Raw genomic sequence first — 26,660 nt, forward strand, 5'->3', positions numbered from 1 at the left:
ACATAAATTCTATACACTCATGTCCTCAACATATAGTAGTATATTTCACCATTCTATCATTGATACAGTAACTTTTACGAAGACAGAAAGACCAAGTGATACTAAAAAATAGTTGCAGTATTTTTTTTGCCAACATAATATCACATATCTTGAAATTGCAAGTGGCATTCTCTGGAGGAAGTGCATCATAGATGTTATGCAATCTGTGCAGTTCAAAAGTAATCAGACAGTCGACCATCTGTGCGGATCTTCTGTTCCAGGGCCATGTACTTATGGGGGGCCATCTCCTTGTGTCTGTAACAGAATCATTCAAAAGTCACATCGATGTAGGTTTGACATCCAGGTAATAAGATACTGACAAAAACTGGTGGATACCAGTTGAGACGTCTGACCATTTCCAATACAATATCCAGTTGCTTGAGTAACTACTTTTTGGCGATTCAAAAGTTAGTTTAACCATTCAAATATCAAGCAATGACTTCGTCAACATGTAAATGCGTTTGAAATCCCTATGCTGTGAGTTATAACTTTGACGATCTTGGTAGATACATATATGTTTCCTCATCCTGCAACAAATCAGTATAAACACATAAATAGAATATGCCTTACCTGTTAAGCCTGAGTTCCAGTATGTGGATCCTGAACATGGCCTCCGAGCAGTAGGCCAGGTACTCCTCCTCATCCTCCTTAGTCATGGACACTTGGTTCTGCTGGTACCACTGCTGCCTCTTCTGCAGTTCCTGGGTCTCCTGCAAGGGGGCACAACACAAGGTCAGGGCAAGGATCGAACACTGGGTGAGGTAAGACAGATTATCTCTTTTCACTGTCAGAGCAAATCAGGGGCATGTCTTGGACAAGAGACAATCTAAAAAAATAACCACTGGTTATAGCAGCCTGTGCTAACTAGTAACGCTAGTTTGGGTAACTTATATCCGTTGTTTTTAACATCCAGGTATTTAGGGATATCAAGTCGACGGATGATGGTTTCAAGTTTCAATATCAGTAAAATGTTATAGTTTTAAACCAATATCCATTGACTTGATGTCTCCAAATCCCCTGTCTTAAACAACAACGGACATAGGTTAACCCAGGGATAAAGGTAAACTGACGTTATAATCAAAGCTTTATATCTTATATGCGCCTTACCTTCTCAAACCTGCTCTGGATGAGGTTAGCCTTGTCGATCAGTCTCTGTTTGAGGTCAGCCAGGCAGTCCTCCTTCAGTTTGAAGGCCTGTTGTCGAGCGATCTTCTCAGGATCTCCCATCTGTGCCAGGAAGGGGGCCAGGTAGTCTAGCTCCTGCTCCTGGCGACGTAACTTTTCCTCCAGCTGCTGACGCTCCTGAGAAGGGAACAAAGGAGGCAGTTATACAAGATGTTTGAGAAGGGGTATGCAGGAGTCGGGGGGAGGAAAGGACCTGATTCATATCACTCATACTGATAAGGTGAAATATACAAAGTCCATGTCTTCCATCAAACATGTCTTCTCTTATTATAAAAGGCAGTACCGCAATTTGATGGGGGCTTTTATAGTGCAACTATGGTCTTTAAAATCAAATCTACAAGGTTGCCAAGGTTCGGAACTAAACAAGGCCATAAAGCAAGAGAATATGTCATAAGCTGTAAAAAATATTTTACCAGTTCTTTCCTGTGTTGCTTGGCTTTCTCATTCCTCTCTGTGTCGTAAACTGAGATGGAGAGCTCGGACACTGTTTCCTCTCTGATGCGCTCAAGCAGGCACTCCTTAATCTGCAGAAAGAACAGCAACAACCCTTAAGATCACGTATCAGCATAGTCCATTTTTAATACAAGTTTTCATTGCACACTGAAAATAATGACGCATAAAGTCTAGTTACTGTAAATGCAGAAACTTTCCCAGTGGTTTGATGTTCGCAGTTTTTGCGGTGGCCGCTTCACAGCAAACTTAAAAAAATTAAAACTTGAAAAATTTTTTTTAATGGCAGTAAGAGACTACAGTGATACTGCAAACTTAAAACCACAACAAAAAGGTCTTTTTCCCGCTACCGCGGAATTAAATCCCCGCAAACTTAAATACATTTACAGTAGTCTGTAAACTACAGAAACTCACCTCTTCCTCTGAAGCCCTGATAGCCTGTACAGACTGGTCCTCTGCCTCCACCAGGGACACCAGCATGTTATAGATGTACAGGTTCTTAGGCGACTTCTTTGTTGTGTCAACCTGGAAGGTGGAAGTCATGTCCGGAGTCATGGTGATAGTCTGGCTCTTGTCGTTGGCATTGGGAGGCTTGATGAACTCACGAGTGGAGGCAGTCACCCTTTTGTCCTCACAGTGGAACGTCAGCTGGATACGGTCTTCCGAAATATGGAAAACGCACTCCGATACATCCTCACCAGCAATCTTTTCCTTGTTCCTGTGGAATCTCTCAGTGATTTTCTGTAAAGTGAAGAAAGATGTGAAGATTAGAAGAACAGCAACAAGCCTTAAGATTATCATTTTGAAGAGGTTGAGTATCTGCAATGATGTAGTAATGTTATAAACATCACTTTTATATTTGAAAACAAGACTTTAGTAAACTCACCAAGATTGGTCTATGGTTCGCATCTGTTGAGGCCCCAAACTTCTTCATCCGCTTGCTGAAGACCACATGTCTGTAGTACAGAAAGTCGTCCCTGTCTTTGAAGTGTTCCATCATTTCTGTGGGAGTCTCCTCCCTCTTCACAAGTCCATCCACACGAGCCTTGTCATAGAACACCATGGTGCGATCTGTCTCTGGACCTGGGCTGCCAGACTTATAGGTGTGCTCTATACCAGGAACAAAAGGTAACAAGGATTGTTGACATGGAATGAAATTGCTGAACTTCTAACCTTGATGAAGTATAATAGAAAGGCATAGAATGATACAAAAATTAGAATATGGCCATTTGAGGATACACTGAGACAATGTTTTGTATTGTTGTTTGTCTGACCAACCTTTCATGCAATCCAGCCTGCCCTGCTGCATGTATTCTGTGATAAGCCCAGTGCGATGATTATGAACTCTCAGCTCTAGCTTGTCCTGCCTGTTCACAAACCACTCCTTCACTGACAGAAGGTTCCTCACTGGTAGGGAGGGAAAAGAAAAAAAATTCACCACAGATTCATTGTCCAAATGCATAGAGAAATGTATTGGCAGTGTACAGAGTCTGCCACTTTTTATTTTAAATTCAGAGAAGACAAAAAAACAGTAGCCTTTGCAAGGGATGTTCTTTGTATTCTGTCACACCTCTGCTTGCATACTTACACTCGTAGTCATCATAAACAGACAACTTGGTGATCATGCCGTCCTTCAGCAGGTACCGAGCAAACTTCTCCAGCCGAGCCTTCTTGTACAGGATGGTCTTCTTGCCAAGTGGACACCGTGTCTCATATTCTAAAGAAAAGCAGCATAGGATTTGTCTTAAGACTCAAATTCAATTTTCAAACCTGATGATATGAAATACCTTGATCATAGCGCTATGAAACTATGTAGTGCTAAAAGGCACCCATCATCAACATCTGGTACAACTCAAGTACAATGTACCCACCTTTTGGTGTGACAAGGATGGGATGAACCCAAGATGGTGGCATTTCAAGGTGTCTCTCGTCTTCTTGTTCCTCCTGTGGAAGTCAAGGAAACATTGAGCATGAGAGCACAGTATTCTCATTGTTTTCTGGTTTTATTTATCGTTTTCTGTGTTTCACATGTCTTTTCATTTTCACTATAAGTTTTCTATATGTGTACCCTGTGTTTGGGAAATGAAGAAAAAGAATATGTTATAAAAAAGAGAATGAGCATGAGAATAATAACAGCAAGTATTAGGGGCATATTCAACATTAGCTTTACAGGTGGGTACTGATGATCCCTCAACTCTACAACATTGAGTTGTTATGCTCATAGACGCATGTAGAAAAGAAAACAAAATGCACCGGAAACATGGGGGATTGACCAGTACTTGTAAAAATGGCTTGTAACATCCGATCACCCATCTCAATACATGCTTACCTCATCATCATCCAGGCCCTCGTACAACTCAGCCTCCACATCAGGGATCTCCAGACTGGGCTTCTCTGAGCTGTGGAGCAGGTACTCCCACTTAGCCGAGTCACCCAGGTCAAAACTCAGGTCCTGCAGTAAACAGAGAGGCGTGGTCTGTTACATGCTGTATTTTATGTCCTACGGGTGTTCCGGACCGTTTGATAACTTTCCGTATCACAGGTTCTAAAGTTGCATCACACAGGCTTCCTTCGAGTAAATCAAACTTTTTTGAACGGGCCGAATACGGCACGGTTGAAAATTCGAATACCGGATTTGGACGTTAGAATTGCTGTTGTTACAATCTTTGTTCGAGGACACAACCTTTTCTCAACTTCTGGTGCATTTTGCATCAAAATATGTGTTTTCTCAGGTGGGTATGACATAAATAAAATACAACACGGTGTATTCCGCATCACCCTCGGTCCCAGCCCTCCCTCCGGCGTTTGGCTGGTCGGGCTGGTACCTCGGGTGATACGGAATACACCGTGTTGTATTCTATATGTATCACTCATTGACACTGCATGTGTTCTTATGGAATATATGACAACCTGTTTTGTCTACAGGTCCAGTATACCAATGCAGTGTTGAGACTTTGCCCTACCTTACATCCATTTGAGCAGTCCTGCATGTTGACCCAGTAATTCTGGTGGTTCCAGACTGACTCAATCCCCAGGAACTTGTCATCTTCTGTGGGGTAAGTGTTGCCAGTCAGTGGCTCGATGAAGAAGCTGTCAGGCACCTCCCTCTTGCCTGATAACACCAGCACCCAGCAGTGGATACGCAGGCCATGCAGGGCATCAGGCTTTGGCTTCTCCAGTTCCTGTAAGACCATGTGTATACAATCATAAATGAGTGTGCTTTTAGACTAAGGTTGTTGTGTTTTCAGCTTAGACGTCTCTAATCATAGTACATGTATAACAACATGCAAGTACAAATATTCACTGACTCACTACATATCAGATAAAATGTCAACTTTGCCAAAAGACTGTGCTACATACATTACCCATCATCTTTAAAAGCAAGAAACATTATCAATGAGCACCAAGCATACAGAGAAGAGCCATCATGTAACCTGGCAATGTTTCATAATGACACTCACACTGATCCGTGCCTCCTCCTCCTTTCTCCTCTCTGCTGCTTTGGCCTCCTCCTCTGCCTCTCTCCTAGCCTGCATCTTCAGATCAAACTTACTGCGCAGGTCCTTGGGAGGCTTGACTTGGTACTTACGCACCTCTTTCTTCTTCTCCTCAGACTTCAGCTGTTGTAGACATATAAAACACAGTCTGAATACAAATGGACAGGACTAACAGCTTACAAAAGTAAAACACAAAAAGATGTACCGGGTAACCAGAAATTTGACAAAGAGCACAAAGTAACTTGAAACATCTCTTAGTATGATTGGCAATATATTTCTCAGGCACAAGGAATCTTTTTAACTTTGACTACTAGTACTTTGCTTTGTACTCTCTGGTGTATTTCCCAATTTCAAAATCACTGCAGAGCACACAAGTACAGATAAGATGTACAAATAGCCATACCTCTCCTTTCTTCTTCATCAGTGGGCAGATATCCCTGGTCTGATCCATCAGGCAGATCTCACGGGTGGCATACCCACTCACACAGTACGCATCGTATCCAGCACCCAACAGCATGGAGCACAGCAATGTAGCAAAGTCAAAACTGTTGCCCTTCTGTCTCTTCAGTGCTGTGGTTGGGGAGACCAGCTGGTTTGGCTGTAAAAACAACATGACAGACAGGTGTTGGTGATCAACACAGCATGCTAACACCAGAGCGAGGAATAATGTTGACACATGATTGTACATTTGTACTCGTACGTACCAAATTTTTGCTATATAACAATTTGCTACAAGTCAGCAAGGACAGGGTTTAAATAACTTCAATGTAATGCAATGTTAAAGCATCTTCTGTAGAGCCAGACTTACCAAGTCCACTGGCGGGTCCAGTGCCTGGAACTCCAGATAGTCTGCCACAAACTCAGCACAGTTGTCATAGCCGTACAGCTCCTGGAAGGGCAGCAGGGTGGGCCGGATGGTGGTGCTCACAAATTTCTGAAGGTGAACAGGAAAGAGGAACAATACTCTCAATGAACTTTCTTGCATGAAAGACAAGTAGAGCAAAATAAACACCATTTACAGTCAAACATAGGCCAGCTTCACAAAACTTGTCACGGGAGACACAAGACAAACCTAACCCAAGTACAGATATTCATTTTCTGAAGATAAACAAAATTCACAATGCTTTATAAGTTCTCAATAACATGAAATCCATATGAAATTTCATACCTCAATGCCACACTCATTGACAGGGTTGAGAAGGAGTGGTTTTCTGTCCCGGTACAGGTGGACATACTGTCTGCGGAAGTTCTCTGCATAGGCTAGGATCAGCTTCTCCTTGTTGGTGTTCTCCTTGTAGGACATGGGGAACTCTGCATATGCGTCCTCCTGCTGTATGTGCACTTCTGAACTGTTGGACAACAAGGAACATTGACTTTTCACTTTCTTTCAGTCCATAAACAAATGGTTACCATAATGAGATTTAAATTTAAAACCAAGAGATGCAAAAGATGAAGAGAAAGGTACGTCCTACAGTTGTCATAATACAATGGGCTGGGAGGACCAAAGATTAGCAAAAAGCTACGTATTCATTCTGCAGCCAACAGCTTTCTGAGGTGTAAGGACGTCAATTGATTTAATTTTTAAAGGATGATAGGCCCCCCTCCCCCAATATACTGTGAACTGTCCACCTACATTTCCACTTCGGGCACCTCTATGTCGATTTTCTCCAGCTCAGCTCTTAGATCGTCAACTGACAACTCCCCCTCATTCTCCTCGGTTTCCTCGGCCTTGTTATTGGCCTGGTCTCCGTTATTTTCCGCGTTTTCGTCCATCTTCCAAAGCTTGACAAGTTTCGTATTCACCGCGAACTCCGGTTGTTGTAGGGGTAAACTGTGACCGAACAACACCTGTTCCAGGACGCTTGTGCATCCGACAGTACAGAAAATAAATCGTCCTATCTGGTCACTTATCTTTTGTCAAATCCCAGATAACAAAATGAGTTAATTTCTAGTAAGTAAAGAAATCTCCTTCGAATGTAAAAAATTTTGGAATTTTCTGAAAAAGTCATCTTGGCGCAAAGTTAAAAGATATAGCGGAGGAATATAACGTTTAGTCCAGTGCTACACCTTAGCAACAGGGAAAGCGATCTGTGCGTTCTAGAACGCATGCGCCATGTGTTGAAGACGCAAAGAAAATGGCGGACGAACAGCAGCCCATGCAGACCGGAGACGCGGGAAACGCCGCTACTGGCGATCCTCAGCCCATGGAGACGCCGCACGAGAAGCTGGGGCTTACCGAGAACGTGCAGAAAATGATAACAGCCGAGAAGGAAGCGGCAGAAAAGCCGATAAAGCAGAAAGTCGAACTGCAGTCCCTGCCGACGCGGGCTTATTTGGACCAAACAGTCGTTCCCATCCTTCTGCAGGGACTTTCCACCCTGGCGAAAGAGCGTCCACCCAACCCCATAGAGTATCTTGCAGCCTATCTACTCAAGAACAAATCTAAGTTCGAGGAACAGTGAAGGAGCCGACCAGCAAGACTGGAGCGGTACAGATGACCCCTGCAGTTCCGTTTGACCCATGGAGACACCGCTCTGCCCAGATGACAACCCGTTTCCAGGACAGCTAGTCTACAGTCTACTGCATCACTTGGGATTTCATCACAACACACGGTGTTGGACAGCTTCACATGAAAGCGACCAACATTCACAGAAAGAAGACTTTAAGGACCTTAAAGAGGCATAAGATGACATATATTTTGGTCAACATGTATAACATTCCCTCAGTGCCAGATATGACTTTTTCCTGAAAGACGTCACATAATCATACTTTTGTACCCTTTCAGTCTTTATTTTGTATCTTCTTACTCATAAAATAATTGAGATACAAGTGAGACCTGGTTGATATGTTGGATTTGGGCAATTTGATAATCTGCTTCAGCTCGACCATATCAAGTCACTTATCACAAACTGTATTTGCAAGAGGCACCGCAGTCAATGATACTATGTTCAGTTGTCAACTACCATGGAATATAGTATACTAGTAATAGTTTTACACTATACCATCTTTCTTGCCTGTACCTGAATTAGCAGCATGATGGTTTTGGCCCTCCAAGGCATTCTGTTCTTTTAACAGTCACTGTACAAATTCATATACATGTGTGTTTCCAAATTGTCTCTACCAGACTGACTATGCTGGCTGATATCGCTTATAAGTTATATAATACATGTATATGGAGAATAATTTGCCAGGGGAGTTTTGCAACCAGAGGATTTGACTGACTCCCCTGGCCAATTTCCCGACTTTTTTTAGAATTCTACGATTGGCTATTGACCATGCTTCTAACTCTCTGACTGCAGACTTTGGGTTGGATTAGCAATACTGATTTCCTGTATTGGCAATGAAGATACTTTGATGATGTTGTATGAAATACTAAGTAATGTTGCAGGAAGTAGACAGTTTTGGGTCTACCTTTGGATTATGACTAAAGCCCTCATTGTGGTTGCTAAAATGTGTATGTAGTATGTCACTTTACATTTTTCTGGTTACAACAGATCATATTTGCAGTTATGGACAAAAAGTGTATTTATGTCATTTTCTGCATTTTTATGTATGTCAGTATGATAGAGTTAAATATTATGGAGGTTAATCACTAGTAATAAATCAGTGTTGTTGGTATACAAAATTTAGTGGTCTTTTTTGCCTAAAAAGAGGAATGATAGTGACCATCAGAAATCTGCACATGCACATATCTTAACTCACACTCACTATGTCGAGCTCGCTCAGAATCTCCACATATCTTACACTGAGACCCTCAAAACAATGTACTGAATTATGTAAACTTCCACTCACAGTTGAATGCAAATTTCACCTTCAAAAGTTGCAAACATGAAATGCATGCAGTGTATACATATTTTTTATTGATAATAAAGTCAATGGGTACAGTAAAGGATCTGGATGACATCAAATGAAGGTATTACAGCATAAATGCTCCTGTTGCACACTAGTGACTGCCTTTGATGGGGACATGACTGTATTTCACAATGTTCAATGGTGACCATGAATCAGGGCTGCCTCCAGGACCCGTCCTGACCCGGAAAGGAAACTTGCTTGTTGGTACAGAAAATAATCTTACCCCATCCGTCCCAAAAATGACATGAAACTGTTGAAAATGTACTTTGATAAGATTAAAATGACATATTCAAACAAGAAAATCAACAACAGTGGCTCGAAAATAATGAGTGGGACAGAAACATTTTCAGCTGGAGACAGCCCTGCTATGAATACAAGGAAAATTCATCTTTCTTCACTTATCTCCAGGTAGATCTACCCGTGGCATAAGGAGTTTACCTGGCCAAGGAGTGTTCTGAACCACTGGGCTCCTTGGCCAGATAAACTCCTTATGCCACTGGTAGATCTACCTGGAGATTATTCTTCACCAGTTTGTAACTTTAAGACAAGAAGATGCCTTTACAGGTTGGCTATATTGCACAATGCGTCCCATGCTACTGTGACTAGCTCCTCAGACTGTCTATGAGATCCTGTATTGTCGCCAGAGTCTGGTCCACATCAGCCAGTCTGCCAGCCAGGTCCTCCTGCACCTGTCCTGTCATGGCGTCGGTGTGCCCCTGACGAACCTTGGTCCCAACCTGCCGCAGTGCCATCTTGGCAGCCGACAGGGTTTGGATGGCTTCAGTGGAGTTGGTCTTCCTCTTGCTCACTGCCATGGCAGCTGAGGATGAAAGCAAGCCAGATCACAGTATATTAGCAAGCTGGCAACTACATGACTGTAAGAACTTCATCTGATTATGAAAAGAAAATCCTTGACACCTTTCAGGCTGTGTTAAACTGGGCTATCAAAAATGATAATCCAAATACGCCCAAAAGTAATTACTAAAGATATGATTTTGAAATGGTCAGACGTTTCAGATGGCATGCACCATCTTTCGTCAGTGACATTGAAGTGATATGGAGAAACTGGTCTTTTATACCCCAACTATGAATGCAAAAGAGCTGAAGACAATTTTGGATGTCTAATAGGCAACATGGTAAGACAAAGTCAAGCAAGAAGACAATTCTATAATTGTGTAAATATTTGGTCAGTAGAAAGGTCTCACCCTGAGCTAGGAGCAGTGCTTGGTCCATGACCTCCCCTGCGGAGGCTGGCTCCCGGTCCCATCCCGAGGTCTGTGTGCTGCAGCGATGGGCCTTTTGTAGGCACTGCAGGGCCTGGAGAGAGGAAAGTGTTACCATGACTCTGCACCTGATGGAAACCATATCGAAGTTCAGGTGGCCATTCATATTTGTACAGGTCATAATACTTCTTGTCAGTATAATCAAGATGTAAGACACAAGCAAACAAATGTACATTTTTAGAATAACACATTGCATTGATTTCATGTAGTTGATTGAACTGTTACAAAAACATTTGTTTTCCATGGGAATCATTACCTACGAAGTATACATATATTGAGTAAAAGCATCTCTACATACCTTCTCATTTTCCTGTGCATCCTCACTATGCCCATCCCCATGCAGTCTGGCATAGAGCCGCCATATCTGGGCATTGCTGGTGACCTTTGATGTCAGTCTACCAAACAACTCCACAGCCTTGCCCCTCAGTCTGGAAGCTAAACACCAACACATCTGGATTTTACGATCCTCACATACCCACTGGTCTTTTGAATATCTGGTGATTTTCTATCACCTTGTGGTAAGTTGATTTTTTCATCACCTTATTTCAAGCAATATTGAAGGATGTACAAAAATCTTGAAGCACATTGTTACTGTATTTTTGGTGATAAGGAACACTTCACAAGGAACACATCACAACATATAATCAAAAGCCCCATGAAGCGGATCCTACCTGGTCTGCCACTATTGTCCTGCAGGTCTTGGCTCACAGCATCTACCAGCACTTCAAGCACCTGTCAGCACAACAGACCATGATTTGATATCAAGAAACAAACACTAAGTAATGCACCAGTTCAGGGGAACATGTTAGCTCTCAAACAGTGTTATACACCATCATACATGTACTTATACCGGTTATCTTGGAAGGTAACAGTAATGATGGGTGTTTTGGGACATGTAAATTTCTTAACTGCAAATCAAGTGCAAGTTTGTTATATGTGTCAGTTTACCCTAATCCTTTCCCTCTCAGGAACCCTGCTGTTTATCAAAAAAGTGTATAGACCACAGTCTGGGATTTAAGTCTGACTTACTGGAACATCAGCATGTTTGTCCTTCAGGTCTAGCATTCGATGATAAGCTGCCACCAGCTCCTCAAACTCACCGATGTCTGTGCAAACCTACAAAACAGGCAAGTCAACAACATCTTAGCTGTGTGAATACATAGTAGTTTCATTAGGTTGGTAATTCAATGGTTAAAAAGTTTTTCACGTGCAACCAAGAGATATTTACCCAGTCAGGTAGCAGAAGGACAATAGAAACGCTATCAGGTTGTCTGTAAAGAACTGTTTGACCCAATGTGTTAGCTTGTCTACTCAAGAAATTGTCAATGTTGACCTGTGTGTTGTTGCTGTAACACTTTTTACACTGTATAAAGTTTACTCTGAACTACTGACCACTAAATAGTTCTCCCAGATCTTCCAGTGCTCAAAGTTGCACCTCAGGGACTCCTGGAGGGCTCGGAATGCCTTCTGTCTGAAGTAAGACAAAAAGTGTTTCATGAGTTTTGCTGCACATATATTAGCTTGTTACAAGCAAAATTCTACAACAAAGCATAGAAAACGCAATCTACTTGAGCTATTAAGATAAAAAAAACATACCAGAACTTACTTTTGGTTCATCCTGATGTAGGATGTAGCAAGGTTATTCCAAGCCTCAAAGTTCTGTCGAAAGGAGAAAAGAAACTTCAAAAGTCAAGTCAGATGTATTCATTGTCATTCTGAATCAATAACAAAACCACATATGTATAGCATGTCATGGGCATGCTTCATACATAGAACAAGAACAGCAGTACTTACGTCATAATCTATGATGACACATCTGGAGAACCCACGGGCACTAACGTCATACCTCTGAGCAGACATCCCAGCACAGCCCAGGGCAAACCACACGGAATTCTGTAACAGGAAAACAAACCATCACAAGACTCTATATAGGACATGGCTCTAATCCACTCCTGATGATAAAAACTATCCAAGATGGAGACAGGATTCAAGCAGATACTTTTTACACTTTCAACTATGGTTAGACTTTAAACCCAGAAAATATTTAATGCTTTGGATACATACATATTTGAATATTAGAACTGCACCTTGCGCTGGTAGACAAAGCTTAAGACAACACAACTAGTACTCACCTGAAGTCCATTGATCTCTACAGACTTCTCGAAACAGGTGATTGCTTCAGAAAACTGAAGAACAAAAGAATGGAACAACCCTCAGTATATTGTGACATTCCATCATGATTCAGACACATGGAAAAGGTAAGTGGAAGTCATTGTACATATAGCATGCACATCAGACAGTACTTAATACAAATATGGTGATACAGTTAGAGGAAAAAGATACAAAGTAAGCTGAGACAAGCCCATATCAACAAGTATGAATCTAAGACATGCTTCAACAAATAGATAAATGAAACTAAATATGAGGGGAAATTGGTAATAATAACAAGGGCGATGAATAAAGAAGTTATCTTGATTACCCTAAAGGCTTCTTGAGATAGTTAAGAGTATTGATCATACCTTTTCCTCCTTAAAGTTGACCCAGCCCAGACTACGTTGGGCACGAGCACTCCTGTGGTTAGAGAGTTCCCAGGCCTTCTCGTAATGCTGCTTCTCCTGTCAAAAACAAAAGTACCAATAAAATAGATGGTATAACTTACATACTGTAATTGCATGGCTGCTCTGAAAGATGCACATCAGTAAGTAATATGGATGATACAGTAATCATTACAATACATCCAGTTAGGGCAAGAAATATTGATGCAAAGATGTCAAAGATGTGGGACACAAGTAAGGAAACAAACACAGACAACCAGTTTACAAACACCCAACACAACATGAAAGTAGCAGGCATTTCTAATGAAGTGAAAAGGGTTCTCACCCCTGTGACATCCCCCAGCAGACACAGGAGCGTTGGAGTCTCCTGGACGGCCAGCTGGTCCCGGATCAGCTGCTCTGCCTTCTGGTACCTACCCAGCTGCTGGTAGCAGGTGATGGCGTCCTCCCACATGTGCAGCCGCAGGAACACGTCCAGGGCGCTGCTGACGGCACCCAGGCTGATCAGTACCTGCGCCAACTCTCTCTGTGGATTGGGTTATTCATGCAAATATGGTGTTACAGTTACAGGAAAAAGATACAACGTAAGCTGAGACAAGCCCATATCAACAAGTATGAATCTAAGGCATCTTGCAGCTGTGCAGCCGCAGGAACACGTCCAGGGCGCTGCTGACGGCACCCAGGCTGATCAGCACCTGCGCCAACTCTCTCTGTGGATTGTGTAATTGTCTATTCAGCATGCTAGCAATGAACACAATAAGGCTAGGACTAGGAGCCCAGAGTGTTGGTGGTTCAATTTCTAATGTCTCTTCTTAACATGGGAGATTTGACATATAATCTTAAACCCAGGGTTGGGTCGGGTGGGGGAAAACACAACTTCACTGGTATAGGTAGTAGACAGAGAAGCGTCCTGGCTTGGGTGATGCTTGCTACTGACTGATGGGCGATACCAACCAAGCAAGCAAGCAGGGGGTTATCATATCTAAATGTCATCAACTAACTGCAATGCGATGGAAAAACTGTAAGTTTGTCTACACATAAGAGAGAATTAGCAAGTAAACTAGATGTTAAGCATAGCATAGCTTTCCTGTCATCCCCTTTCCATCATTTATCTACATTGAGGAATTGATATGTAATAAACTTCATTGTCATGGTCATTGTCTTATCAGAGGGTTCCTGCTGACTGTATCAATTTGAACCTTATCACTTCATTTGCAGGTTTTGTACGGAATAACTTTGCCTGAATAATTGGGTAAGTGGGTAGTTAGCACTGAAATATAATGTACTTACAACTTTCACCTTCTGACTTAACATAACTTAAAACAAGAACTTTCATGAGGACATCTTTCTTTCACTCTCCCACCACCTGTGAACATGGTTCTCACTGAGAAACACATGGCCCTTACCTCCATGATCCATCGAGGTGGCAGGGCCACACTGTACAGCTGACTCAGTCTGACATGGGCAGAGGGAGTCGATGACTTATACTGGTCAACCAACGACTGAAACAGGAACAGGAAAATGTACATGAACATGTTAACTGCAGGCAGACAGTTAAGTATTTGACACAAGAGGAAGGACAAAATTACTTATGTTGCTGATGATGTACAACATAGACCAGCATCCTCAGCAGAAGGTAAACCTCGGTGCAGTAGAAGCCAGTTAATTGCACAACGGATAACTGCACACTCCTGTTAATTGCACGGAATCCCAAAGTCCCGTAGTGATGCATTTCAGCTGAATAACTTCGCTCTGTTGCACCATCGGATAATTGTACAAAATGTGCTGGCAAATGGGGAGTGCAATTAAATGGCTTCTATTGTATCCCCAGTATGAACCTTACCTGAAGCTGCATCATGGACCGCTCCACCTTACGGCTGCTCTCTTTCTCCCCACGAGATCTGAGCAGCAGTGCGGCTGTCTGCACCGACCAATCACGGGGCTGGCCCAGCAGGTACTAAAACAAACAGGTAAAAAGATCATCACCATCATCATCGTCATCATCATCATCATCACGCTCAAGTTGCCAGGATTAGTGGAGTAGGAATGCTTCTCAGCCCTCGTGGTAAAAAGATAATAATATGAAACTTTGCCAATAAAGCATCCAAGCCAGATACATTTGGGATGCATTTTAGAAATGTATAATTATATAAGTGTAGATTTACATTTCAATTTTCATTTTCATCTATCAGATGAATTGCCATCTCAATTGCATCAGTGTAGCTAGCATATGTCAGTTAATTTTTTATCAATATCTTATATCTTAACTTGAGAATTGTTATATTTTTGCAGAACAAAATAATAGAGCATACTTACATAGACATATGCTAAGACCTCTTCTTCAGTCAGTTTGTCCTTAGGATTGTTTATCTTCCTGTTGATGCTGAAAATGCAAGAAGATCACAGGAAACTGAGTGGGTCAATAGGTACTCAACCACAGTAGGAACTAGACAAAAGATCAAGAAACACTGTAAAACATTTTACAGTCCTGCTTCTGGAATGATATGTACATGTATGTGTGTTGCTGTTGTTGTCCTTGCTTAACGTCTATTTCTTTGCTAGACATTGACTCGATGTTCTGTTCCCATCTAGGTGCTTATTGCTCACCGGTGCTTGTTCTCAGGTGCTTGTGTGTACTGCCAGTGCCTGAGATCTGTTGTATATATGGTAGGATACCAGGAACTCACCACAGGCCCAACACAAGGGCTTGTTCTACAGATGAGAGATCAGCAGCCTCCACCTGGTCCGGGTCAGTCAGCTTCATCTGGTTCAGTAGCGTGTCATCATCCAGGGCTACATCCTGCAACACACCACAGAAGGAACTTTGGAGAAATTGTATCTAATTGTATTTGATCCCCTCAATCTCAAGTTAAGCAGCGTGCAGTCCAGAAAGTACTTGGATGGGAGACCACCAAGGAAGAGCGGATGCTGTAGCCCGACCAAGCATTCCACAAATTTGTTTTTCGGAAGGGACGTAAAACAGGAGTTCCGTGCTCGTGGAGGCGCCTCCATCACGTAAATCAGCCTCATCGATCATTACCCAAATATTGGGTTCCTACTGGCTGCAAATACACCAGATATTATCATTATTATTATTACCCTAGGTACCCTTTGGGTTAGTTCATGCTAACTCCCATGCACACTGCTAGCTAGTCTTGTACCCAGGCTATCTTATGATATCTCTAGCTTAATGAGAAGTGCATCATCAGTAAAACTAAAGATGTTGGATGGTACAGAGAAGATGACAAGCAAAACTAATTTTTGTTCCATGAGCCAACTCAAATCTTATGAATACCAGCTTTGAACTTATGGACGTGACTGTGTATGCTACAAGTTTATGTCAGAAGGGCCTCTGTATCTAAGAATGCAGAGCAGGAGAGAAATGGCTGACCTTAGGAGTAGGTGCATCCCCCTTTTCTGGCTGTTCCAGTTGAAAGTCTCCCTCCCTGCAAACCTGCAGCACCAGCTGTGGCTTGTCTCCCCGCTGAAACCGTGTTCTTTTCCCCATGGCACCTGTTAGTAGGGGGTAGGGGTTGGGATGTAGGAACAAACCTTCTAGTACTGTTCTGGTAGGCTTAAGGATCAGTCTCTGTTTTCTGTTGTTTCAACCTAAATGATTTAGCCCATTACAAATTATCATATATGTAATGATATATGTTGATAGATTTATCAGGACTTGATATAATCTTTATCTCTATTATATTTCATCTGACCCTTACCTCCCTCATGACCTCAATGAAAAGCATTCTGCAGGCCAATTTGAGCTTCTCATGAATAAAACAAAGGTTCAAAATAATAACTCCAACAAGTGTCCTTAAGAGGAGTTGTGCCCTTGTATGACTCAGTAGAAGTAGTAAGCTGTGCCCTTGTTGCCTGCATGAAAATGCAGGACCTGGTATAGTTTTCAGTTTCGTTGTCTGTGAAATTTACAAAAACTGAATAGTTCATGCAGGTGTGAGGTCTCCGAACTCTTGTTGTTTCAAGTCTGTGTGTCTGCTGTCCTGACCTGTGAGTTCCACCTGGAGACGAGCCAGCTTCGCAGCAGTGCTGAAGTGTTCCTGTGCTGCTTTGTACTGGTAGTAGTGCAGACAGGTGTAGCCTGCTTCCAGCTGGTACAGCACCTGCAGCCACCTGCAGCTGTCGGAGAACAGCACTTCTTCCTTCGCTGTAACTGTGGACCAAGAAAGCTTCTCTGTAACTGTGGACCAAGAAAACTTCTCTGTAACTGTGGACCAAGAAAACTTGGTCAAGCTGGCCATACTGCTGTAAGGAGAAATGTAAATATTTCTGAGCAGTGTATGGGTATCGATTATTTCATCAATACTATTAAAATTTAATACTTTCTTTTTCTTTTAAGTGTAGACTTTCAGACTTTTTGATAATCTTCTCCGCTCTTTGACAAAAATATTACACGAATCAGTATCAACCTACTTTAGATAAAGCATTAAAAATGACACTAATATGACAGTGCTAAAAGACAGACTGTACATTTACTTACCATCTTGTATGTATTTGAGAGCCAGTTTCTGGAGAGATGGCAGCCTAGACTCTTCCATGAGCTGCTGGTGTACCCACACACATCTCAGGCCCCACCAACTTGCAGTCTGGGGGACAGGAGAATTAGACCTTCAGCTGCTGGCTAGTACATATCACCTTAGCCTGTGTTTACACAGTCTCTCGCTGGCTGGGGTTAATGACCCCCTCCTCCTAGGGCGGTGGCAATTGTAGGGCCGGCTGCTAGGGGCATGATTCTAGTCAGGCTACACATCACCTTCCTTGTATACATTTCTTTTCTTCAAATATGCCTTTGAAATTTAAGATTTCTCTTGCCTCTTCATACTTCTTTCTTTCTTATTTTTTGTTACATGCTTTTCTTGACACATCAACAATTTCTCCTTATCTAATGATTTAAAAAATCACAAGAACCTTCCCTGCACACTGTTCTATTAGCAAATGCATGCTATGGCATACCAGTATCAAAGCAGATTTACAAGTATGATCCCATACACTCAGCTCTGTGATGGAAAGACTACAGCCAGGAGCTGATGCTCTCTAGTTGTATCTGTCTAAAAACACTGAAAGAGAAATGACAGACCTGACAGTGCGTGAGGTGGTGATAGTTGTCCATCAGCAGTGTCCGAGCTGCCAGGAAGTACAGCAGGTTGGAGCACAGAGGGTAGACGCTCTCCCCGTCACAGGTTAGGGCCTGCCCAACTGTCTCTAACAAATCCTGTGAAGCAGAACATGGTCAGCAAAACACAGGGTACACACCTTTCCCTTCACAGGCTACAAACTCTGTAGAACAGAAACATGGCTGAATAAAGGAATACATAGGCTTATTTGGGCAGCCCTGGCTGTGTGTTCGGAACAGCCAAACCAATAAATAAATCCAAGGAATACATGTTCTCTCTTAGCTTGCTCATCAAAGCCCTTTCCTTCCAATAAGGATGGAGGCCACCTCTCTATATCAAAGCATGAGAACAACAATTTGTAGTAGAAGCTTTACCCAATCTCAGATAAAGGAAAATAAAGGGGAAAAAAATCTCCAAGCAGATCCTACGGTGCCATAAGCTGGCCAAGGAGTATAGCCGGCCAAAGGGAGTCAAAAGGGCCTGTTTGACTCTCTTTGGCTAGTTATAATCCTTGGCCAGCTTTGATACTATCATATGGCACGGTATGATCTACTTGGAGATTAGGAAAAAACACTGACCTTTTGTTCCTGTCTGTAAGCCTGTGGGAGGATGTCAGTCTGGTTCCCCCCCACGGGTGGACCGGTCCAGTTGGACTGGACAAACATCTGTAGGCAGGCTATCCCGGTCTGGAGAACACACAGCTCCCTGGGACAGAGATGTACCATAAAATGGTGATTAGAATTTTACAGGACTGTTAATGATATGATATTATATATCGGGTGTATTTGAAGCCAGTAGGCACCCAATGTGTTGAGTAATGAGGCTGATTAACGTGGCCGGGGCTCCTCCTTGAGCATGGGACCCCCGTTTTATGTCCCTTCCGGAAGACAATTTCGTGGAATTGTTCATAGGGCTACAGCATCCGGTCGTTCTTGGTTGGTCTCCCATCCAAGTACTGTACGGGAGACCTGGCACAACTCCGTCTTGTAATTAGCCAGCGAAAGGGTATGTCACCCCGTAAGGGCTGGTATAACCCCGTTGTGTGTAAACATGTGCAAACATGTGTGATCACGTCGACCGATGATGATAACTTCATGTCTGTGTTAGAGGATATTAGATACTTTTACTATTTGCACTTTTACCTGTCTAGCGGTGTATCACAAGCTGTGTCATCCCCTGTGTTAGACAGGTACTCCTGTACCTGCCTGCTGAGGAAGTCTGGGTAGGGCTGTCTTGCTGGAACATCCCGGTCTGTTCCCAGGATGTTTCTGGCTGCAGCAGTCTTCAGCACCTGTCCATAGTCTCCCTTGCACAGGTGTCCACAGAGCCTATCAACTTCTGCTTGTTGGAGGAAAGGCAGATGGAGTTTAGTCAGGTGCAGAATAAGTGTGCACGACAACAACAACGAAGTCCGGCTCTTTATAGATTATGATCATTATGAACACTATACTTTTTCAGAGCTGTGATTAACACAGTGGTAATGTGTATTGCTTAATAATTATATAGCGTTCTAACGTTAGACATGGATTCAGTAGACAACAGGGAGTAACGTTAACGTTAGAGATCTTCAGAGAACCGGAAATGGAGCGAACAACAACAGCGTAGCGTAAACTTTCGAAGGAAAATTAACTTTCCCAGTGGCAACCGGACACTGCTGTCTTACCTGTGTTTTCGCCTACATCAGTGACACAGGTAATGCCATTCAGGATGTCCAGTTCCAAAGAAGTACGGAGCACATGGCTGTCGTCTGCTCGTGCGTCCATCTTTCACCAACTTCAATAATTAAGATTCAGCTGTCTACACTTTTGCCGGCTTTGCCCACATAATGTAACCTTCTCAAAACATAGATTCTAACAATTATGAGTATGCATCGTCAAAACTTTAAATAATACGTGATATATCATATAATCATTTTAAAATTATTTACATTTTGTTGTCTAGTATTGTATATTTAGTCTAAATATTAAAAGGCACTATATAAATTATACACATGGCACCTAAGTAGTCGCTAGTAACTTCATGGTTCAAAAGCGCCGACTAGAGAGCAATGATAAAAATGCAGGAGATAATCGCGTCGTTTGAGTTGCAGTTTGATATAAAACTGCTAAAAGTCGCTTCAATACCACATGCTGCAGAAATTTGGACCATGCCAAATATTGTGTTAAAATACTATTGTATTGTATCTCTTTATTTGGAATTAATGTTGTAACATCCAGGTATTTTACAAAAGAAAAAAATCATATTGCAGCAACAGATGTATCCATTTATTGATAAATCATCGGACCCAGGAAACAGATATGGTATGATCCCTCCCCCCCGACTAATGCACTTGGGTGTTCCAGTCCAGCCCGGGGCTCATTTGGAATCGATAGGGTGACGGCAGACCGGAGCAAGGGGCAAAACACATATCTGGTAACGTCGGTGGTACCTACATGGTGTAGAGACCGGCACGATGTTCCACCGGAGCTGGTGTTTCTCGCCCGTGAACTTCACGGCGAACCGGAGCATCAGCGGCGAGCAACTCCTGAAGCAGGGCTTCCTCCGGGAGCGGCTCGGCGCCTGTCGCAGCCTGTACCGCAAGGACCTCTTCGGTCACTATGGATGTGTCAACGCCATCGAGTTCTCCAATCATGGCGGGGACTTTCTCATTTCGGGTGAGTCCCTACTTGTTGTCCTTCTGTCCCGATCTCATGCCATATCCGACTTGACGTACTTGTTTAAAAAGTACATTTACAAGTAAATTTCCTGTTGTGGAGCCGCCGCACCGGGAAAGATGTCCAGAGACGTGCCGCCCGGTGGGAGGGCGTGACGGTGGAAGATGAAATTATCTGGCCATCATCATTGCAGTCGGGAGAATAACGCAAGATTTCCTGACCGGACGTGTTCTGTTTGCTTAGCGCTGGTCACGACCACAGCAAGAAAATCGGTCAGACAAAAGCTGCATCTCCAGCCGAAATAATTTTACACGATGACCCAAATTCCTGGGGAGAAACAGGGGGACGTGAAGGTGTGTAAACAACAACAATAACATATTGTCGTGCAGGTTGGAGTCGGGCAGGCGTTCAGGTGTCAGTGCCCGCAGCAGGTGTCTGAACAGAGGATCATCTGATCTTGCAAATTGATATTTTCTGGACCATTTCCTTATGAGTTATGGTGCACCAGTAGCCAGGTATATGATGTTGGCATATATTTACCTGCATAGCCAGTCAGATGTTTTTCTCTTGAAGTAGGGTTAAACTTAAGCAGTGAGCACCTGGGCAGGTAAACCTACAGACATGCTGCAGTGCTGGTTCAGCCTCATAGATCACCCAGCCTCCTGGGGCTTCTGTTGGTGATGGCAGAACTGACAAATGTGTTCCACAGACATGGGGTTTCTACAAGGAAGTTACAGGAGCTATAGGGGAGGATCGTCTGATATCTTAAGTAAAGGAAGAATCGGTTTCAGCAAATGCAGGTACAGTCTGACAGGGCCTGGAATTGTGTCAGTGGTGCATCTTCGGGAATTTCTTTCTCTGTGCAGAAAGTGTTAGGTTACAACAAGGACATCGGTTACTAGGAGCTGCTTTTGCCTCACAGTACGGGGAATATATCACTTCTTTTCAAGTGTCTTTGTAGCCTATTATTTAAACCCTTTGCTTTTGTGAGTTTCAATCACAATGCAAAGGCAGTTACATATCACTCTGGGAATTCATTGTAACAGATTACCATGTTCTAATTTATGAAGGCCAAATATTATAAAACAGCAGGAAGAAAAAGAATCTGTTATAAAATAGAGGCATACTCTGCATAGAACATTCAACAACAGTGCAGAGAGCAGTGGTATTAAAGTACAGAATTCAAGAGGTCAATAATTCCTTGCTGTATAAACAAACACTGGCCACACTTTGTTCTGCTGAAATTGAACTATTGTTGCATGTTACTGTAAATGTAGAAACTTTCGCGGTGGTTTTATATTCACAGTTTTCACGGTGGCTGCTGAACCGCGAACTTAAAACCACCGCGAATATTCATATGAATATGCGACTGCAGTACAGTACTTAAAATAAGTGCGTGGGATGGCGCTGCCGTGAATTCAAAAACAGCGCAAACACTTCATTTTACTGCTGCCGTGAAAATAAAACCCCGCGAACTTAAATAATGTATATATTGGGAATCCTCATCAGAGCTCAAAATATTTCTGTTTCCTGCAATATGTGATGTTTTGAATTTCCTGGAAATGCTGTGAGTTGCTTTTTTTTTGTGTTGTAGCTAGGCAGTAGGTCAACCAGGAACCAGCAAAGCCTTTTCTATATTAGTCCACAACAATGCCGATGCCTCCGTAGTGATAAAGTTTTGCATCCTGCCTTCTTTGACAAATATTCAGCCCTTTGGCCTGAGATTGTCCGCCTACTGCCGAAATCGTAAAAGAAACTCCGGTATAAGGTCGTAAAAGCCATTCAACCCTACCCATAACCAGAAAGGCTTGAAGAATTCATAGCAGGGAAAGAATGTAGTAAGTATCTTTGAAAAAGACTGTCACTGTTCTTGAGTTATTGTCATTGACGTTGACATTTTTTCCCTTTTCATGACTTCAGTTATCTATGCATTTTGACTGCTCTGGTTAGAGGGTGAGCATGGGGGGTCCTGACAACGATTTACGCTGAATTCAGGAGAACCCCCTACGTATTGCGGTAAATCAAGAGAGGCAATTACGCTAAATTCCGTCGCCTCACTACGATTTACGTTGATAAAAAAGATGGTTTTCCCTACGAATTACGGGAAATAAAATAGGCTGCCTACGCCTTACGTAAAAGAGCATGTAGACCCTCTGGTTAAGCTGGAAGAGCTAAATGTTGGTGCATCCATTCCTTCATCCTAAACATAATCATGTTTACTCATACTGCTTTGGAACCCTTCCAGTTCTACTTCTACTGGAAAAAAGGGGGCAGCACTGAGAATGTTTGGCATTGCTGCAATGTATATTTTGGGGATCACAGAAAGACAGACAGACAGACTGGCACACTGACAGACACTCAGACTTGAGTGAGAGTGTCAGAAGTGAGACTGAGAGTGTCAGCGTTTGCTTTTGGGCATTATAGAAGGCTTAACTCCGTTTGGCCTCAAATTAATACGTTAAACGTTTGAGTTATGTGAAAAGAAGTGTAAATGTATGTATGATTTGGCACCCAATATAATCATTTATCAATAATATATGCCTGGTTTTCCTTTTATTGCATGTCCTCAATCTCAATAAATGAAAATTAAGATTAAAATTAAAATTAACATTCCCACAAACAGCTACCCCGCCACACTTCATTAAGCATGCTGTTCGCTTCTTCAGAGACTATCAAGATTCATCATTTCTGATTCAAGTAAACAACAATTAATTTGCAATTCAACCGCTGTCAGGGATACGGATTAACTGGCAAACTACAGTTGCTCTTTGAGCGATGTTGTTTTCGGGCTGGTTTACCCTCGGGGATGGCTTTACAAAGAGTCTTTCGTATGTCAGTTGGCAGGTTGAGAAACAGGTTGTTGAGTGTGAGATGTAGTTACATGTAATGTATGAACAATGTGCTAGCTTTGTGAAAGCTGTAGGTAACGTTATAGTAGACCTCAGTCAGAATCATTCACATTGGGTAATTTCTGTGCCTTTAGGGCCAGTGTCGGCAGCGTTGTTGAATGCTGCTGTATGTTGGGATATCAGTTGGAACTACCGGTAACACCCAGTTGGGCCCTGTACTAAGGTCAACATGTGACTTGCCTCTTCCATTTGGTATGCTAAAAACACAGCCTCCAAGGGCATTGTGCTGGCATCTCCTGCCCAGCAGCACAATGTGCAACCCTTCCTGACACAAGTCTTACATCCAGCCCCCTTCATGGCCACAATGGGAAGCCTGGGGAAAATACTGCTGTCTGATATACAATGGCAGCCACTGCAATCAAAAATACCTTCTACCAGCACTGGTCTTATAGTCACATTTAACATGATACATTGTACTGACATTCCCTGCCCAGCAGCACAATGTAACACACATCTTTACATCTAGGGCGCAAATACATTTTTCTGCATACCTGCACTGGTGAAGGTAACATTAAAAATTACCTGCACCAGACAAATTTTACCTGCACCACTCTGAATTTAGGAAGTATGGATCATGCTAAAATTGTTCAGGAACCATTGCTGTTTTTTTCTTTTATAGTTTATAGGTGGTAACAGTCAATGCAGCTAATAGCAATCCATATACACCTACATGATGGGACATTTATATATAAAACCCAGTACATGGACCAGTGCAGGTTAGGTGCAGGTAGACATCAGAAATACCTGCACAGCTCCAATTTTACCTGCACTAACCTGCATATGCAGGTGGTATTTCGAGCCCTGTACATCCAGGGCCCTTCATGACAACAATTTGTAACCTGGGGAAAACACTGCTGTCTGATATACAATGGCAGCCACTGCAATCAAAAATACCTTTTACCAGGACTGGTCTTGAAGCCTCATACCACATCTAAGATGATACATTGTACAGGTACTTGATTATACTATGGAGTGTTGCCCTGTGTGCCAGGAGACTAATGTGTAACAATAGTTCACCTTTATATGCGGGGTAACCTATATCCGTTTTTTTTCTACCGGTGTAAAAAAATCCTGATGTCAAGACAAAGGACGGAGGTTTTAAACAGCAATTTATTGGATATATGATATTGATATCCCTAAATGCACTGCTTTTAAATACAACAGATAAAGGTTAACCTGCGGATAAAGGTGAACTAGCGTTACTGGATTAAACCAGAGATTTTACGATAAAAACAGAGATAAGATCTCCATTTTTATCCAGCTATAGAGATTGAATTGTATTTGAATATTGTTTACCTGGATGTCTAACCTTCATAAATGTATATGATAGATGAGTATGCACATGAAAGAAGTAAGTAAATTGGAAATGAGGCCCCTCACATTTATGAGATTAAAAATCCAATCTTTGTACATTGGTACATGCATATGTATTTACACAAAATTGTAATGTCTATACATTGTAATTTGCTTCTTGTGGGAAGTTGACTTTGATTGATCAGTCATAATCACTGTTTTGACATGGAATATGGTGAACAATTTGATGACGCATGATTGTAAACAGTTTATAGATATATTCCACTTAAAACACTGCCACTCTATTTAATCTTAACCACCAAGAAATTAATTTGATTATCAATTTTTTTACTATATATATGTTTTGTTTGAGAAGTTTTCTTGATGATACAATGTACTGTTCACATGTGATAGTAGTCATAACTTATAACATCAACATGCATACATTGTACAATGTATTAACCGTTATGCATTCTAATTCATAGTTTAATGGTTGACATGATCACAGCTTTGAAAATATATGTTGGATATATCTGCGCCAGGGATACATCAAACAATGACTTGGTGTTTTGAACATTTGAGTGTTTTATTAATTTAGTTTTTGTTCCCAAATGATCAAGACTTTGTTTGAATACGGTACAGAAATGACATTCAAGTCTAAGTCATTTTAAATCAATATTTTGATTGGTATTTTCCTTGAGAAAAAGGATTATGTTTGATTACTTTAAATGCATTTAAGTTCGCTGGGATTTAATTTCGTGGTAGCGGGAAAAAGGTTTTAAGTTCGCGGTTAGCACCATGCACTGTAGTCGCTTTCTGCCATGGAAAAATGTTTGCGGTGGTTTTAAGTTCGCGGAGGAGCGACCACCGCGAAAGCTGTGAACATTAAACCACCGCGAAAGTTTCTGCATTTACAGTACTATTTTCTTCAAGAAATATTAACATTGGATTATGACATTCTTGGAAATTAGTATGCATTTAATCAGTGTGCCAGCTGCATTGGCTCAAACAATAGTCCCAGTATTGGATGTACCTCCTTGGATCTACACACTAGTACCCCATGCAGGGTTTGTACAAGTAGGTAGACCTGTGAGCTGCCTGGTGAATAGGAGTCCAAAGGTGAAGGTTTCTGAGTTTGTTTATATGTACATATACGGGGCCCAAAATACTTTTTTTCATACCTGCACTGGTGCAGGTAACATTGAACATTACCTTCACCAGACAAAATTTACCTGTACCACTCTTAATTTCATCATCATTATCATCGGTCGACGTGATCACACGTTTACACACGACAGGGTTATACCACCCCTTACGGGGTGACATACCCTATTGCTGGCTAATTACAAGACGGGGATGCGCCAGGTCTCCCGTCCAAAATTTCTGAGGAACTATTGCTATGTTTTCTTTTATATCTTATAGGTGGCAACAGTCAATGCAGCTAATAACTATTCACATACATGTACATCATAGGACATTTATGTATAAAACCATTTGTGTATTTGTGTAATAGCGCCATAGACTGTGGTCTAAAAATATAATGAAAAAATGTTTGTGGTATTTTTTTTTTGTCGCGGTAGCGCCATAGACTGTGGTCTAAAACTATGATGGAAAAATGTTCACCGTGGTTTTAAGTTCGCAGTGAAGTGGCCACCGCGAAAACCGCCAACATAAAACCACTGCGAACATTTCTGCATTTACAGTACCCTGCAAGTTAAGGTGAACTAGCATTACACACCTTAGACCCTTGGTACTTACCTGTCATTATTACATCGTGACAGAGAACATCATATATGACTCCCCCCTGCTGC

The 26,660-nt window shown here is 42.1% G+C and overlaps 4 protein-coding genes across 6 annotated transcripts in view; 2 read left to right on the forward strand and 2 right to left on the reverse strand.

The window, feature by feature from the left end:
- LOC118416847 (dynein regulatory complex subunit 7-like) lies at positions 1 to 7,103 on the reverse strand. Its single transcript, XM_035822123.1, has 16 exons — positions 6,805 to 7,103; positions 6,340 to 6,520; positions 5,980 to 6,105; positions 5,575 to 5,769; positions 5,136 to 5,294; positions 4,638 to 4,856; positions 4,004 to 4,126; positions 3,546 to 3,618; positions 3,263 to 3,391; positions 2,953 to 3,081; positions 2,561 to 2,784; positions 2,089 to 2,415; positions 1,638 to 1,748; positions 1,147 to 1,341; positions 610 to 749; positions 1 to 294 (listed from the first exon to the last, which is right to left on the reverse strand). Exons 1-16 carry the CDS (start codon positions 6,942 to 6,944, stop codon positions 213 to 215), a joined length of 2,553 nt encoding a protein of 850 aa, XP_035678016.1. The 5' UTR covers positions 6,945 to 7,103; the 3' UTR covers positions 1 to 212.
- Positions 7,104 to 7,256: 153 nt separating this feature from the next.
- Positions 7,257 to 8,796, forward strand: LOC118416857 (protein dpy-30 homolog). The gene has a single exon (XM_035822135.1). It carries the CDS (start codon positions 7,307 to 7,309, stop codon positions 7,631 to 7,633), a length of 327 nt encoding a protein of 108 aa, XP_035678028.1. The 5' UTR covers positions 7,257 to 7,306; the 3' UTR covers positions 7,634 to 8,796.
- A 723-nt stretch (positions 8,797 to 9,519) lies between these two features.
- LOC118415089 (tetratricopeptide repeat protein 27-like) lies at positions 9,520 to 19,772 on the reverse strand. Of its 3 annotated transcripts, none has more exons than XM_035819461.1 (22): positions 19,657 to 19,772; positions 19,136 to 19,331; positions 18,572 to 18,698; positions 17,957 to 18,091; positions 17,360 to 17,465; positions 16,868 to 17,059; positions 16,253 to 16,374; positions 15,549 to 15,661; positions 15,178 to 15,244; positions 14,705 to 14,818; positions 14,268 to 14,363; positions 13,187 to 13,387; positions 12,826 to 12,921; positions 12,439 to 12,492; positions 12,101 to 12,199; positions 11,913 to 11,965; positions 11,699 to 11,777; positions 11,336 to 11,422; positions 10,978 to 11,038; positions 10,605 to 10,741; positions 10,229 to 10,340; positions 9,520 to 9,843 (listed from the first exon to the last, which is right to left on the reverse strand). In XM_035819461.1, exons 1-22 carry the CDS (start codon positions 19,754 to 19,756, stop codon positions 9,626 to 9,628), a joined length of 2,565 nt encoding a protein of 854 aa, XP_035675354.1. In that variant the 5' UTR covers positions 19,757 to 19,772; the 3' UTR covers positions 9,520 to 9,625. The 3 variants fall into 3 exon arrangements, with proteins under 3 accessions (XP_035675354.1, XP_035675362.1, XP_035675352.1); XM_035819469.1 differs by having other exon boundaries at positions 16,868 to 17,032; positions 19,136 to 19,334; positions 19,657 to 19,766; XM_035819459.1 differs by having other exon boundaries at positions 19,136 to 19,334; positions 19,657 to 19,766.
- A 114-nt stretch (positions 19,773 to 19,886) lies between these two features.
- LOC118415073 (DDB1- and CUL4-associated factor 5-like) overlaps positions 19,887 to 26,660 on the forward strand; it is a gene marked incomplete in the record, with an annotated part of 17,268 nt that continues 10,494 nt past the window's right edge. Inside the window, 1 exon segment of the mRNA XM_035819458.1 lies at positions 19,887 to 20,647. Coding sequence (XP_035675351.1) covers positions 20,446 to 20,647 — 202 coding nt within the window.

This window comes from Branchiostoma floridae, chromosome 1, assembly GCF_000003815.2.
Source record: "Branchiostoma floridae strain S238N-H82 chromosome 1, Bfl_VNyyK, whole genome shotgun sequence".
NCBI classification, from domain to species: domain Eukaryota; kingdom Metazoa; phylum Chordata; class Leptocardii; order Amphioxiformes; family Branchiostomatidae; genus Branchiostoma; species Branchiostoma floridae.

Excerpts from the sequence above, each read along its gene's own strand:
- LOC118416847 (XM_035822123.1), bottom strand. The coding sequence starts at position 6,944 with ATGGACGAAAACGCGGAAAATAACGGAGACCAGGCCAATAACAAGGCC. Across the intron at positions 5,770-5,979 it reads TGGACCCGCCAGTGGACTTG|CCAAACCAGCTGGTCTCCCC; the intron begins GTAAGTCTGGCT and ends TTGTTTTTACAG. Across the intron at positions 4,127-4,637 it reads ACTGCTCAAATGGATGTAAG|GACCTGAGTTTTGACCTGGG; the intron begins GTAGGGCAAAGT and ends TGTTTACTGCAG.
- LOC118416857 (XM_035822135.1), top strand. The coding sequence starts at position 7,307 with ATGGCGGACGAACAGCAGCCCATGCAGACCGGAGACGCGGGAAACGCC.
- LOC118415089 (XM_035819459.1), bottom strand. The coding sequence starts at position 19,756 with ATGGACGCACGAGCAGACGACAGCCATGTGCTCCGTACTTCTTTGGAA. Across the intron at positions 17,060-17,359 it reads TCTCAAATACATACAAGATG|TTACAGAGAAGCTTTCTTGG; the intron begins GTAAGTAAATGT and ends CTTGGTCCACAG. Across the intron at positions 11,039-11,335 it reads ACAAACATGCTGATGTTCCA|GTGCTTGAAGTGCTGGTAGA; the intron begins GTAAGTCAGACT and ends TTGTGCTGACAG.